The sequence below is a fragment of the Dipteris shenzhenensis genome, chromosome 6 (assembly GCF_047967505.1).
Source record: "Dipteris shenzhenensis isolate YYH24624 ecotype China chromosome 6, Dip_SZ_1.0, whole genome shotgun sequence".
In the NCBI taxonomy this organism is placed as follows: domain Eukaryota; kingdom Viridiplantae; phylum Streptophyta; class Polypodiopsida; order Gleicheniales; family Dipteridaceae; genus Dipteris; species Dipteris shenzhenensis.
Genome location: NC_141601.1, coordinates 41,455,069 through 41,467,190, shown reverse-complemented (window position 1 = coordinate 41,467,190; position 12,122 = coordinate 41,455,069). Strand labels below are relative to the sequence as shown.

The following is a 12,122-nucleotide window of genomic DNA, read 5'->3' as shown; positions in this document are numbered from 1 at the left end:
TTGAAAAAAAAGCTGTTTGCATCCCATCTTTTTCTCCCCCTATCTCTCTGTCTTCTTTCTTCTTTCTCTCACCTTGGGCACATACGAACGAAATTTCTTGCGGTTGTGAGTGTTCCGACTGGTTCACGTTGATGTGGCAGTCAGAAGCTCAATTGGTGTTTGACGATTGCAAACTGAGTTTACAGTCCGATAAGGCTAGGAAGTCATTCGTTATCCAATCGAATAGCTTTTGCTTGTTCCATCCAGCACTAGTTTTTAAAATTAGCATTTAGAATTTTATGATTGGGTTAAGTTGCACTTGCTGTGGGGGTGTTTCCGGCTGGTTGCCACATAAGCTCAATTGGTACCTGATGGTTGCAAACCGAGTGCTCAATGCACAGTTCAATAAGGCCAGCAAGTCATTCGTTATCCAAACAAATAGCTTCTGCTTGCCCCATCTAGCACTACAATGAACTGCTTACCTGTCGGATTCCATGTGCCCGTAATTTTGCTAAAGTTCGGCCAACATCCAGTAGCCGTGTGTCCGTATGTTCGATAGCATCAGTTAGGCGGCTTGACTGACAGAATGCTATCTCCAGCGGGCATGTCCCTGATGTATCTTTCCCTTGCTTTTTACATCCCATCTTCTTCTCCCCCCCCTCTCTCTCTCTCTCTCTCTCTTATTCTTCTCCTTCTTCTCTCTCTCTCTCTTCTTCTTCTCTCTCTCTCTCTCTCTCTATGTGTAGGCCACATGAATGAAAATTCATCTTGTTTACACAAGTGATAGTAAGCAGTGCTAACAAAAGCTATGGCTTTGCCTTCGGCTTGAAAAAACAAGATGAATTTTCATTGATTCATGTGCCTGCCGAGAGAGAGAGAGAGAGAGAGAGAGAGAGGGAAGGAGAGAGAAAGGGGGAGAAAAAGATGGGATGCAAAAAGCAAGAGAAAGATAGATCGGGTACATGCCCGGCTGGAGATAGCATTCTTTTAGTCACGTTGCCTATTTGATACTATCAAACATACGGGCACATGGCTACCGGAGGTTGGCTGAACTTTATTGAAATTATGGACACATGGAATCCGACATGTAAGCAGTTCATAGTAGTGCTGGATGGGGCGAGTAGAAGCTATTTGATTGGATAACAGATGACTTGTTGGCCTTATTGGACTGTGCACTTGGTTTGCAACCGTCATGTCCCGATTGAGCTTCTGATTGCCACATCAGCGTGAACCAGCCGGAAACACCCATAACTGGAGGAAATTTTGTTCATGTGCCCAAGGTGAGAGAGAGAAGAGGAAAGACAAAGAGACAGGTGGAGAAAAAGATGAGATGCAAATAGCAAGTGCAACTTAACCCAATCATAAAATTCCAAATGGTAATTTCGAAAACTAGTCTTCTTGGCCTGCCGTCGAAAGGAAGGATTAAGTGAAGGCGATTCACAACAAAGCGAAGATCGCCATTTTCAATTTTTCGAAAATCTCCAATGATTTTACGATCCACTTACTATTCTTCCCTCTAGGCTCCTCTTCCCTCCCCCCCCTCTCTCCCTCTCGCGCACTCTCTTCTCTCTCTCTCTCTCTCTCTCTCTCTCTCATGAGCTTTCAACTCATCATCTCTGCCATCTTTTTAGCACTTCAACTTATCATCTCCGCCATCTTTTCGGCACTGCACATCTTCCTCGCTATTTTGAATGTAGGGCAGGCCTTATGAATGATTTATAATCATTCACCTTGTTTCTCATCTCCAAAGTAGGAGACCTTCCAGGCCAAAAAACACTTGTGCATACAGCTATGGTGGCTCTCCTCTTGGTACCTAGCTCTTTTCCAAGTGAGTGTTCCAAGCTCTCTTTTGGCATCCTTCCATGGAGATCTTGCCTTGGCATCCTTCCATGGAGATCTTGCCATCGACCTCTCCTCCAAAATCCTTATTGGTTCCTCTCCATTGCTCCCCATCTTCTTCGCCGCATCAATCACAGCATTCACAGCATTCAAGGCTGCCTTTCGTCAGGTTAGCATGCTTTGGCTAGTCCATCCTCTCTTCCAAGCCGATTCCGCAATCCTTTACTTCTTATTCGCGCTTTTTTGCATTTGTAGATCATTGTATTTCGCCCAGGCTGCGTTTTCCCTCTTGCGCTCTTCTTTAATGAATGTTCTCCAAGCTCTATCAGTGTTTCGTCTAGACGACGTTTTACTGGCATGTAAAATAACATGCTTTCTCAAACACGCAAGGAAAGAGAAAATGTTCTCTCAAAGTATGGTTGCAGTCACAAAAAGCAAGCGCAAATGACTGTTTGAGATAACTCAAAGGTCTAAAGACGATCAGTTCCGGATGCAATGGCACGTGTGCATGCGGCTATTTGATACATGAGGGTATGCTATCGTGCGAACGCATGCAATTCTTTGGTTTTTCCGGCTGAATGGGCTTAAGGACTGTGTTTGATATGTGAAGTATCATGCATGGGCTTTTGTGAGCATCAGTCCATAAGTGATCCGTTAGAAGTTACAAATGCTTATAAGCTGGATATCATGGAGAATGGCACAGTCTACTTGATTGTAACCTGCAGATGCTTATGAGGTGGAAATGAAGGTGCACACCAGAATTCTTATGTTGGCATCACATGAAAGATGTGTGAATCGTTCTAAAATGTTGTGTATATGCTAGGTGTTTCAAAGCAATTTGTCTTTCTCTTTAGCCTTATGTGATGCTGGATACAAAAATTATCGGTTTAGAATATTTAAGCAAATAGGGCATCAAATAATAGTTTACCACGGCCTATATGCCTCAGCAGAAAAGAACATGTACCTTGTCAGCTCTATGCCCAAAAGACATGGGAATGCCACAACATATTTTGGGCAGAAGACGATAGAAAGTGAAATCCCACCAGAGGGTTATTCCACAGCGGAAGATTGATTAGCCCTGGAATTACACGCGGAAGTGTCTCACTATGGAATCAATGCTTCATTAGGTGACAACACTAATGTGTATGTGCAGACTAGCAAATAGACTCTGCTCAGAGACAAATATGCAAATAGACCGTGCTCAGAGAAAAATATAGAAGCAACACTTTATACTTCCGTCTGTCCACAAATTGGACAAGATACAATACCAAAAGGTTCTTCTACTAAATGCCTGACTCCAACCAGCCCAACCAATCCTCTTCCTGGTGGACCCAGATGCTGCACTCTCTGCCATCTCCATGGGCCTGTTGCAGGCCATGGGCCTGTTGCAGGCCATCAGCCTGCCCACAATCCTCGCCAAAGCCCTCGCCATTTAGGCACCTATGCCCAGGGATAATCCCGCCTCTATGCCACTGCTGATTCGCCTCCTGCCAGGCCAGATCCAGGGCCTGATACCCCGCCATCTGCTCCGTACAAATGCACCACCTCTGTCGCCTTCCTATAGAGCTCCACTCAGCCACAGATCTGCTTCTGGAATTGCCTCTACCAGTTGCCTCACCCACTGTGCTGATCTAGACTCCCAGAAGGTTCCATGTATTCTTCTTTTCTTTGTTTGATTCTCACCCACATGGCAGCCATGATGCTACCCATGTGGCAGTCTCACAAACCCTAGGTTCACCCCCCCCAATGCTCCCCTCATATGGGGGCTCGGGTGACCTCTATATTTCCAACACCTCCTCTCATTGACCCATCTTGGCTCAACAACAATACGTCGATGTAGATGCTCTAGTAGCTCCCTGGTCGTAGCCCTCTGGAACAGTTCGGTGTTGTCATAGTCTTTCTATGGCTTTTCAACTAGTGGCTCCTGCTCCGCGAGGGCTGGTCATGCTTTCGTACACCAGTCTGGTACACATTTTTGTGAACAATGGAGAGTAGAGAGTAAGAGTGTGAGCAAGAGTGGAAGCTGAACGTCTGAATAGAATGAGTGAAGTACAAAACTGAAGTGAGGGGTTTTGTCTAAGTGACAAAACCTTATCCTATCCACTAACCGTAGTTAGGGATTGGACTATGGTTAGGGGGAAAAACCTCATAGAGGGAAAAGTGCCCCTAACCTACTTATTACAATACATTGGCCACTGCCTAGAATATAATAATAATTCTAACACCCCTTGCAGTGCCAATGTGGTGTACAAGGGAGTGATCAATCACCAAAAGGAGATAAGTTTAGGACACTGCGAAATGCCTCAAACTTAACGTCTCACTTGGAAGTGCTTTGGTGAAGATATCTGCAACATTGTCATGTGTTGACACATAGATACTTCTCTCTGACATAATGATAATGAACCTCAATGTGCTTCGTGCGAGCATGAAACACAGGATTCTTTGCCATTGCTAGAGCACTCTGACTATCAGTGAGAATTGGAGAAGGACCATCCAATAAGAGACGAAGATCAGCAAACAAACGACGCAGCCAAACACATTCAACTGTCGTTGTGAAAGCTGCCCTGTACTCAGCTTCACATGAGGAAGTAGCCACTGTAGATTGCTTCTTGCTCAGCCAAGAGATGCAAGCTTTGCCCAAAAAGAAACAATTACCACTAGTGGACTTCCTGGTATCATAGTCTCCAGCCCAATTTGAATCACTGTAAGCATGCATCTGCAAGTCACCCCCCCTATGTAATGATTATAGTAGTGACAAATGACCTTCTTAGGCTTATCTGCATCACCTTTAGCCTTATAAGAGGGCTGTCTTGAATCAGCTTTATGCTGATGTGCGGGCTGATTGGCATGTTGCTTTTTCTGCCCTTTTCCTTTGGGCTTAAACTTAGAAAGCATGGCATGCTCGCCAGCCCGTGTTGCCATATTTCTTCTTGTCTGCTCTTCCTGCAATAGAAGTCCTACCAACTCGTGAAAAGAGAGAGGATTGTTGCCCCCCCTCAATGACAAATTCAGTGAGGTGTGGAAACCAAGATAAGCTTGGGAAGAGAATTCAGAGTGGTGGTAATCATCTTTGAATTCGGAATAACTTCATCTATATTCAACAACTGTTTCCTTAAATCCTGAAGTTTTGTGAGGTGAGCATTCATGGAATCTCCCTCATCCATATGCATATGAGATAGCTCTCTCTTCAGGAAGGAAACTCTGGCATCATTTCTTGTTGCAAACATACTCTCTAAAGTCTCCCAAGCTGCCTTTGAGGTCTTGCATGACCGAATGTGAGAAATAATGAACCTCTCGACAGAAAGAGAAATCACAGAAAGAGCTTGTGCATCCCTAGAATCCCATCTTTTCTGCTCTGCTGTGGGAGCCACTGGAGTACTAGTTGCTCCAATTACTTGTGCTGCATTTTGACCTCTACCCCTAGCAGGTGTAGCCATAGATTCTAGCCTTGCCTCATCTCCATTGACATAATCCCAAAGATGTTTGCCAACCAAGATGTTGCGAACCATAAAACTTCACAAGGAGTAGTTGGTGCCATCCAACTTATCCTCTTGTGTGAGGACTCCAAACACCTCATTGGGGTTGTTCTGAGCCATTTCTGCCAGAAAAACTCAAAAAACGCAGCAAACTAGACAAGTAAAATCCCTTCTTGGGATGCAAAATGCACAACTAGACTCTGCCAAAAAAATGATTCTGCCCACAGTGACAATTACTGTCACAGCCTATCAAAGGCTTGAAATGCACCACAATGCTTTGTGAATGCCCAAAAATCTGCAAAGAATATCTGCAAAAAGTGGCAAAAGTCTGCAATTTGACTCACATTGAGTCCAAAACTGCTTGTAAATCTCCCAAATGGTCTTTCAACTGCCAAATTGCATCCAAAATGCAAAAGCCCCAATTTCTTCAGGGAAATTGCATCCAAAAGAGGGCAAATTAATTGAAAGCCCCAAAAATGCTTGAAATTGCAGTACAAAACCAAAAGCCCCAAATTTTGGGGTGAAATTGAGTATAAATTGGAGCAAATTCACCAGAAGCCCCAAATGTCACCCAAATTCCAAGTTTCCGGCAAAAGCCCCAAAATTTCACCTACTACATAGAAATGCCTACTTGAATCTACAGCCAAACAATGGCTCAATGCAAAAATGCGTCTTCAAGAGAACAAGAGCCAGCAAATGTACGGATTGCTGCAGCTGACCAGAACCGTTATGGTCAACGTACACAAATGCCTCAAAACTGCACTTGTACGGGAATAGTCGTACAGTTATATGGTGCAGTGATGGGAGTTGCAACTGTATAGCCGACAGTATGGACAACCTGTACGACTGGCGCAGTGCAGAATGCAGGTACGGTATGGAATGCAGGAGTTGTACGGTTGACATACGAAATCCGTACGGTGTTGTACGGTGAGCTGGTACGGATTATGCACGCTTGTGCGACAACCTGCATGATAGCAGTATGCACAACGGCATTGGACTGGTACGGAACCGTACGGGTGTGCGGACGGCAGTGTTGGAATAGTACGAAATTGACGTGATTGTACTGATTTCGTACGGGGTGTACGGCCAGAAACAGATCTTGCACAGATGGGTAGGAGTGGGATGGAGGCAGGAGGACGGGCAGGTAGAACCTGCTCTGATACCAAATGTGAACAATGGAGAGTAGAGAGCAAGAGTAGAAGCTGAATGTCTGAATACAATGAGTGAAGTACAAAACTGAAGTGAGGGGTTTTGTCTAAGTGACAAAACCCTATCCTATCCTCTAACCGTACTTAGGGATTGGACTATGGTTAGGCGAAAAAACCTCGTAGAGGAAAAAGTGCCCCTAACCTACTTATTATAATACATTGGAATAATCACCATTGGTGCAAGGTGTGTTTCCTTGCATGGGCACATGTATCACATAACTAGATAGCCCCCCTGAAGCTCCCTCTCAAGTCCAAACTGGTACATTGTCGTCGCCGGATCGATGAACATCAGTGCTCCAATGACAACATGCATATAACAACTCAGAAGGATCAATCAACTATGTTTGGATTCCCGCATTGGCAATCTACTGACCCATTTGGATCTCGAGCAACATCATACAATAGCTGCAGCAGAACACTAGGAGACCCCCTCTAGATTTGCCAGGTCATATCATCCAAACAAAATACAAACTGGTAACATAACCACCTTAGTTAGCGGGAACAACTCCTTGTGGCTCGAGGTCCTGCCTAAAAGCCTGCCTTGATAAATGACCCCTCTTGTTGCACCTGATCGGCCTACTGTTCCAAACAAGCAAGCAACCTTCTATTTGCCTGCTGGTAGCGCTTGCTCCGTGCTACTAGAAGGCTGGAGTATGAGTTGTCGCGGTGGTAACGCTATTGGTCAACTGGTTACTGGGCCCATCAACGTTCCTTTGGGGACATTGCGGCCAATAATGACCTTTCTGGCCACGGCGGTTACACGCACGGGATGCCTTGAGAGCTTCTCGTTCCTCAGCTGTCAACTACTTTCTGCCTTTCTGCTCAACTGCCAAAGCCTCAGGTTGACTCTCATAGGTAAGATTGACAAAGTGCTCCTCCTGGTCAAGCACCATTGGGACCAGTAAGAGTCAGTTCCTCCCAGGTCAACTCATTCATCCTACCACTAGTGATCAAGGACGAATAGAAGGCCTCAATCTGAGAGGATAACTGGGACAAGAGTTATGGCCATGTCCTTGGACTATATTTGCTTCCCTGCCTGGAGGATCTCTTGCTGAAGTTCTTGTAACTTGTTGATGTGGTCCCGCATCGGTGAAGACTTCTTGGGATCCAACGACCGCATCTGGACTTCCAGGGAAACCCTCTTCATGGGAGAGGTTCTATTATACATGGATGCCAAATGCTCCCATATACTCTTGGCCACTGTCATGTGCTTCACGTGATTAATCACCTGAGGAGTACAGTTAAGGAAAATGAATGATCTTACCCTTGCATTGACACGGTCCCAAAGCTGAGACAGAGTCTTGGCCTCTTGTGCCAAGATGCCAAGGTCATGTGCAAGGGGATCTGGTTAGGCAACACCGATCAGGATGAAATTTGCCAAATCATATGGATTTTATCATCACCCGCCATATGCCGTATTTGAGCCCATCCAATTGCTGGTCAACCAGGAACGTGGGTAACACTGGAATTTTTGTCTTGTTCTCTGCCATCTCGGACAAAGTCGCCATGTCGGAGTGAAGAGGAAGTTGAACGGGAAGAGAAGGTGGATGGGATGGAAGGGAACATAAGCTTGAAGAAAGGAGAGGGCTGGAGAAGAGGATGAAGGGGCTGACAGCCCAATGTACCTTCACACCTCGCTATCCGTCCATCAGTAACACCTCCTCTTTGATCTGAAAACACCCTTCAAAGTCGCCCTTTGCTGGACACCCGAACAGTCCACTCCTCACCTTAGTTGCAGGAAATGTCCCAAAAAGTTAGGAAACCCGGTCTCCTAACGTTTCCAAATTTGGGGCGTTTCCAAAACTTGGAAACGTTTTAGAAACACCTAATCTACAAGTGCGCCAGAAGAAAAGCCAACAAGGCAGGTATTGACAAGAGATGATGGCAGGCTCTTGCATTATCATGGTGGGTGCATAGCGAAGGCTTTAGAAATAACACAATGTTGGAAAGGTCACCTCCCCATCTGTAAGCCCCCATATGAGGAGAGCATGGGGGAGGGAGACCTAGGGCAGTACTCAGCAGGAAATGAGAGAAAGGGGCTGCCACATAGACAGCATCATGGCTGGCATGAGGGCAGCACATCTAGGACTGTTAAGGGCAGGACACAGGGCCAGGAAAGTACGGAGCAGAAGCAAGACAGTCTGGGACAGATTGCGGAGGATCTAGGACATGGAGGCGCACTGTTTGCAGAGGCGCAGACATGGCAGGGAGTGCAGGCTCAGATCTGCAGCAAGAAATGTGACTGTCAGTGGGCAGGTGGCAGGCCTTTTATAGGCTGCATATTTGCCTTGAATGGAGGGCCAAAAGCCCTGGAAGTTTGGGCCATAAAAGGCCTGACTTGTGAGCCCTTTAAGGGCGGTTTTTACAGACTGAGTTGGTTTTTACAGACTGGTCGGTTTTTTGGTACAGGCTTTGGGGCCTATAAAAGGAGCCCTTTGGCAGGGCATTTTGTATCCAGCTTCCAGCAGATCCAGAGCAGAAAGGAGCAGCAGGCAGCCACCCTCTGGACCTACATTCAGGAGGATAGAGAGGTGATTGAAGGGCTGCAGACTTAGCCAGGAAAGGGCTGGGACCTTGGCTGTCATCTAGGACAGCAAGGTGCTGAGATCACTATCATCATCTGGAGCAGCAATTCCATCAGCAGAAAGAGCAGCAGCAGGGCTTTCTTTGGGCCTACAGTCAGGAGGAGAAAGAAGTGCCTTGTGCTGCAGACTCAGCTTGCAGGAAGCTGCCCACCTAGACTGGTTTCCAGACAGCAAGGTGGAGAAGATCATTCTAGACGGAAAGTCTACTCACGCTCGAGGTGGAGCACGCGGACTCTAGTCTAGAGATAGCCAGCAGATAGGAGAAGGACTTTTGTGGTAAGATCAGAGGACCACACCATTGGTGGGACTCTGGATCTGTCTCTCTTGTATTGTGTCCATAGTTGTGGACGGAAATATATATTTTGGTGGTTTCTCTATCTGATTGGTTCATTGTCTATTAATGAGTCTGCACACCTATTGAATGCACATAAGTAAAGAAGTTTGTGATTCCACACCCACACCGCACACTGTGTGAGCTCCTGGGCATTATTTCCGCTGCGTGTACCCTCTGTTGGGTATTTTCTAACACACAACACTTGGAGTAAGACGGTCCACATGGGATTAATTCGTCAATGCACTATACAAATCGCATCTTCAATGATCATCTACTCCATGCCCTCCAAGGATCCAATTGCTTCACCATTGATTGGTCGATGCTCTCCAGTAATTGCATTTCTAATAGCTGCCCATCTCAATTCATCAACAATTGGATGGCATGTGCTTTCTATGATGGCTTGGTGACTTTGCATGCACGCTTGCCTTGCACACAAGTCTAGCTTATATGGTGCATGTTTTTAAGTTGCTAGCTTCTGTATGTGAGCAGAAATATACTTTTTTCGCCTACCCCTGCCATTTCCTATTAATTCAAATGGCATTTCAGAAACGTTTTAAAAATACCACGTTTCCTGCATGGAAACGTTTCGTGCAATTTCGCTCCTCGCACATGCTCCTCCTCAAGGACACCTCCAAACAGCACCTAAACCTCCTCTTTGTGTGCTGGCTCTGCTCCTCGGGTCTCAAGCCAACCGTGGCTCTGATACCATGTGAGAAGTGCAGCAGAAATGAACAGAAGAGAGAGAGAGAGAGAGAGAGAGAGAGAGAGAGAGAGAGAGCACGCCTCACACACCACACTGAGAGGGAGAGGTAAACAGAGAAAACTGCAAGTGGATCTAAGGGAAAACCCCCAGAACTGCAAGGGAAAACCTCTACTGTATGGATGCACAAGAGCGGTACAAGAGGTGCTCAAGTGCTGCACCCTGAATGTGGAAGTCCTGCTCCACACACCTGCTCCAAGTGATGGAAAAAGAGGGGAGGGGGGAGGCACCAGCCTGCTAGGGCACTGACCAGCTTCTCAAAGGGGCCGACCCCACTGCTGTTTAGGGGCTGACCAGGCCAGGTGGGGCAACCCACCTCTAGGGCTGCCCACAGCCCTATAAGAGGGGCTGGTACCAGCCCTACTGCTCCCCAAAACAGGGCGGACTAGGCCTCCTGCAGTATGCCCTCCAAGGGGGCTGCACCCTGCCATGAAAGGGGTGCCCCTCCTGCTCATGCACCCGACCAAACAGAGCCAGCAGCAGGTCGGACCACCTCTGCCCATAAAAGGGTCATCAAGGTGGGGCTGCATCACACACAGGTGTGTTAGAAAAGACCCAACAGAGGGTACACGTAGCGGAAAGACTTATAGTAATGCCCAGGAGCTCACACAGTGTGCAGTGTGGGTGTGGAATCACAGACTTCTTTACTTGTGTGCATACAATAGGTGTGCAGACTCATCAATAGACAATGAACCAACCAGATAGAGAAACCACCAAAATATATATTTCCGTCCACAAATATGGACACAATACAAAAGAGACAGATCCAGAGTCCCACCAATGATGTGGTCCTCTGATCTTACCACAAGGTCCTTCTCCTATCTGCTGGCTATCTCTAGACTCAAGTCCGCGTGCTCCACCTCGAGCGTCTGTAGACTTTCTGTCTAGTGTGTTCTTCTCCACCTTACTGCCTGTGAATCAGCCTAGGTGGGCAGCCCCTGCCAAGCTTTGTCTGCAGCACATAGATCCCTGTTCCACTGCTCCAACCTGCTTGTGAATGGCTGCTCCAGAAGATGATGATCTCAGCAACCTTCTCCCCTAGATGACAGCCAAGGTCCCAGCTCTTTCCTGGCTAAGTCTGCAGCCCTTCAAGCACCTCTCTATCCTCCTGGATGTAGGCCCAAAGGGTGGCTTCCTGCTGCTCCTTTCTGCCCTGGATCTGCTAGCTGCTGGATGATGAAATGAGGCCTGAGCCTCTCCTTTTATAGGCCCTGAGGCCTGCTGTAGAAAACCGACCAGCAGCATCATTCTGGCCGACCCAAACAGGCCGACCAGTCTGCTGGAAAACCGCCCTTAAAGGGCTCTCATTACAAGGGCCCTTGGCCCACAACACTAGGGCTTTGGCCCTCCTTTCAAGGGCAGATGCCCTACTATATATTCAGGGTCCAGCCCCCCCAAACCTACTGCAAACAGTGCCTCCATGTCCTAGATCCATCGCAATCTGTCCCAGACTATCTTGCCTCTGCTCCAGGCTTGTTCCAGCTCTAGGGCTCCTGCCTGAGCTCCGTACGTGTCCCCGAAACCAGCCGTACAGCAGGCGTCTGTAATCCGTATGGATCTGCCATGCTTCCGCACTATCTTGGCCCTCTATCCTGCCCATAACAGCTCTAGATGTGCTGCCCACATGACAGCCATGATGCTGTCTATGTGGCAGCCCCTTTCTCTCTTTTTCTGTTGGGTACTGCCCTAGGTCTCCCTCCCCCATGCTCTCCTCACATGGGGGCTTACAGATGGGGAGGTGACCTTTCCAACACCCCCTCTCACCGACACATCTCAGCCCAATGCCAACACGTCAATGAAGATGCTCCAGTAACTTCCTGGTCGTAGTCCTTTGGAACCTTTCGATGTCAAAATCTTTTCTTGGGTTTTCATCCAGTGGCTCCTGCTCCACTAGGTCCAGTTCCGCTTCCGCACACCATCCTGGTACACAGGTCCATGTCT

General features: G+C 47.2%; 1 protein-coding gene across 1 annotated transcript in view; it reads left to right on the top strand.

Annotated features, from left to right (window-relative positions):
- The first annotated feature begins 1,770 nt into the window (after positions 1-1,770).
- The window catches only part of LOC147901182 (S-adenosyl-L-methionine-dependent methyltransferases superfamily protein), a 33,378-nt gene continuing 23,026 nt past the window's right edge, over positions 1,771-12,122 (top strand). The window contains exon 1 of the mRNA XM_087376444.1: positions 1,771-1,987. Within this exon, the coding sequence (XP_087232570.1) occupies positions 1,771-1,987 (217 nt within the window). The remainder of the gene's footprint in view (positions 1,988-12,122) is intronic.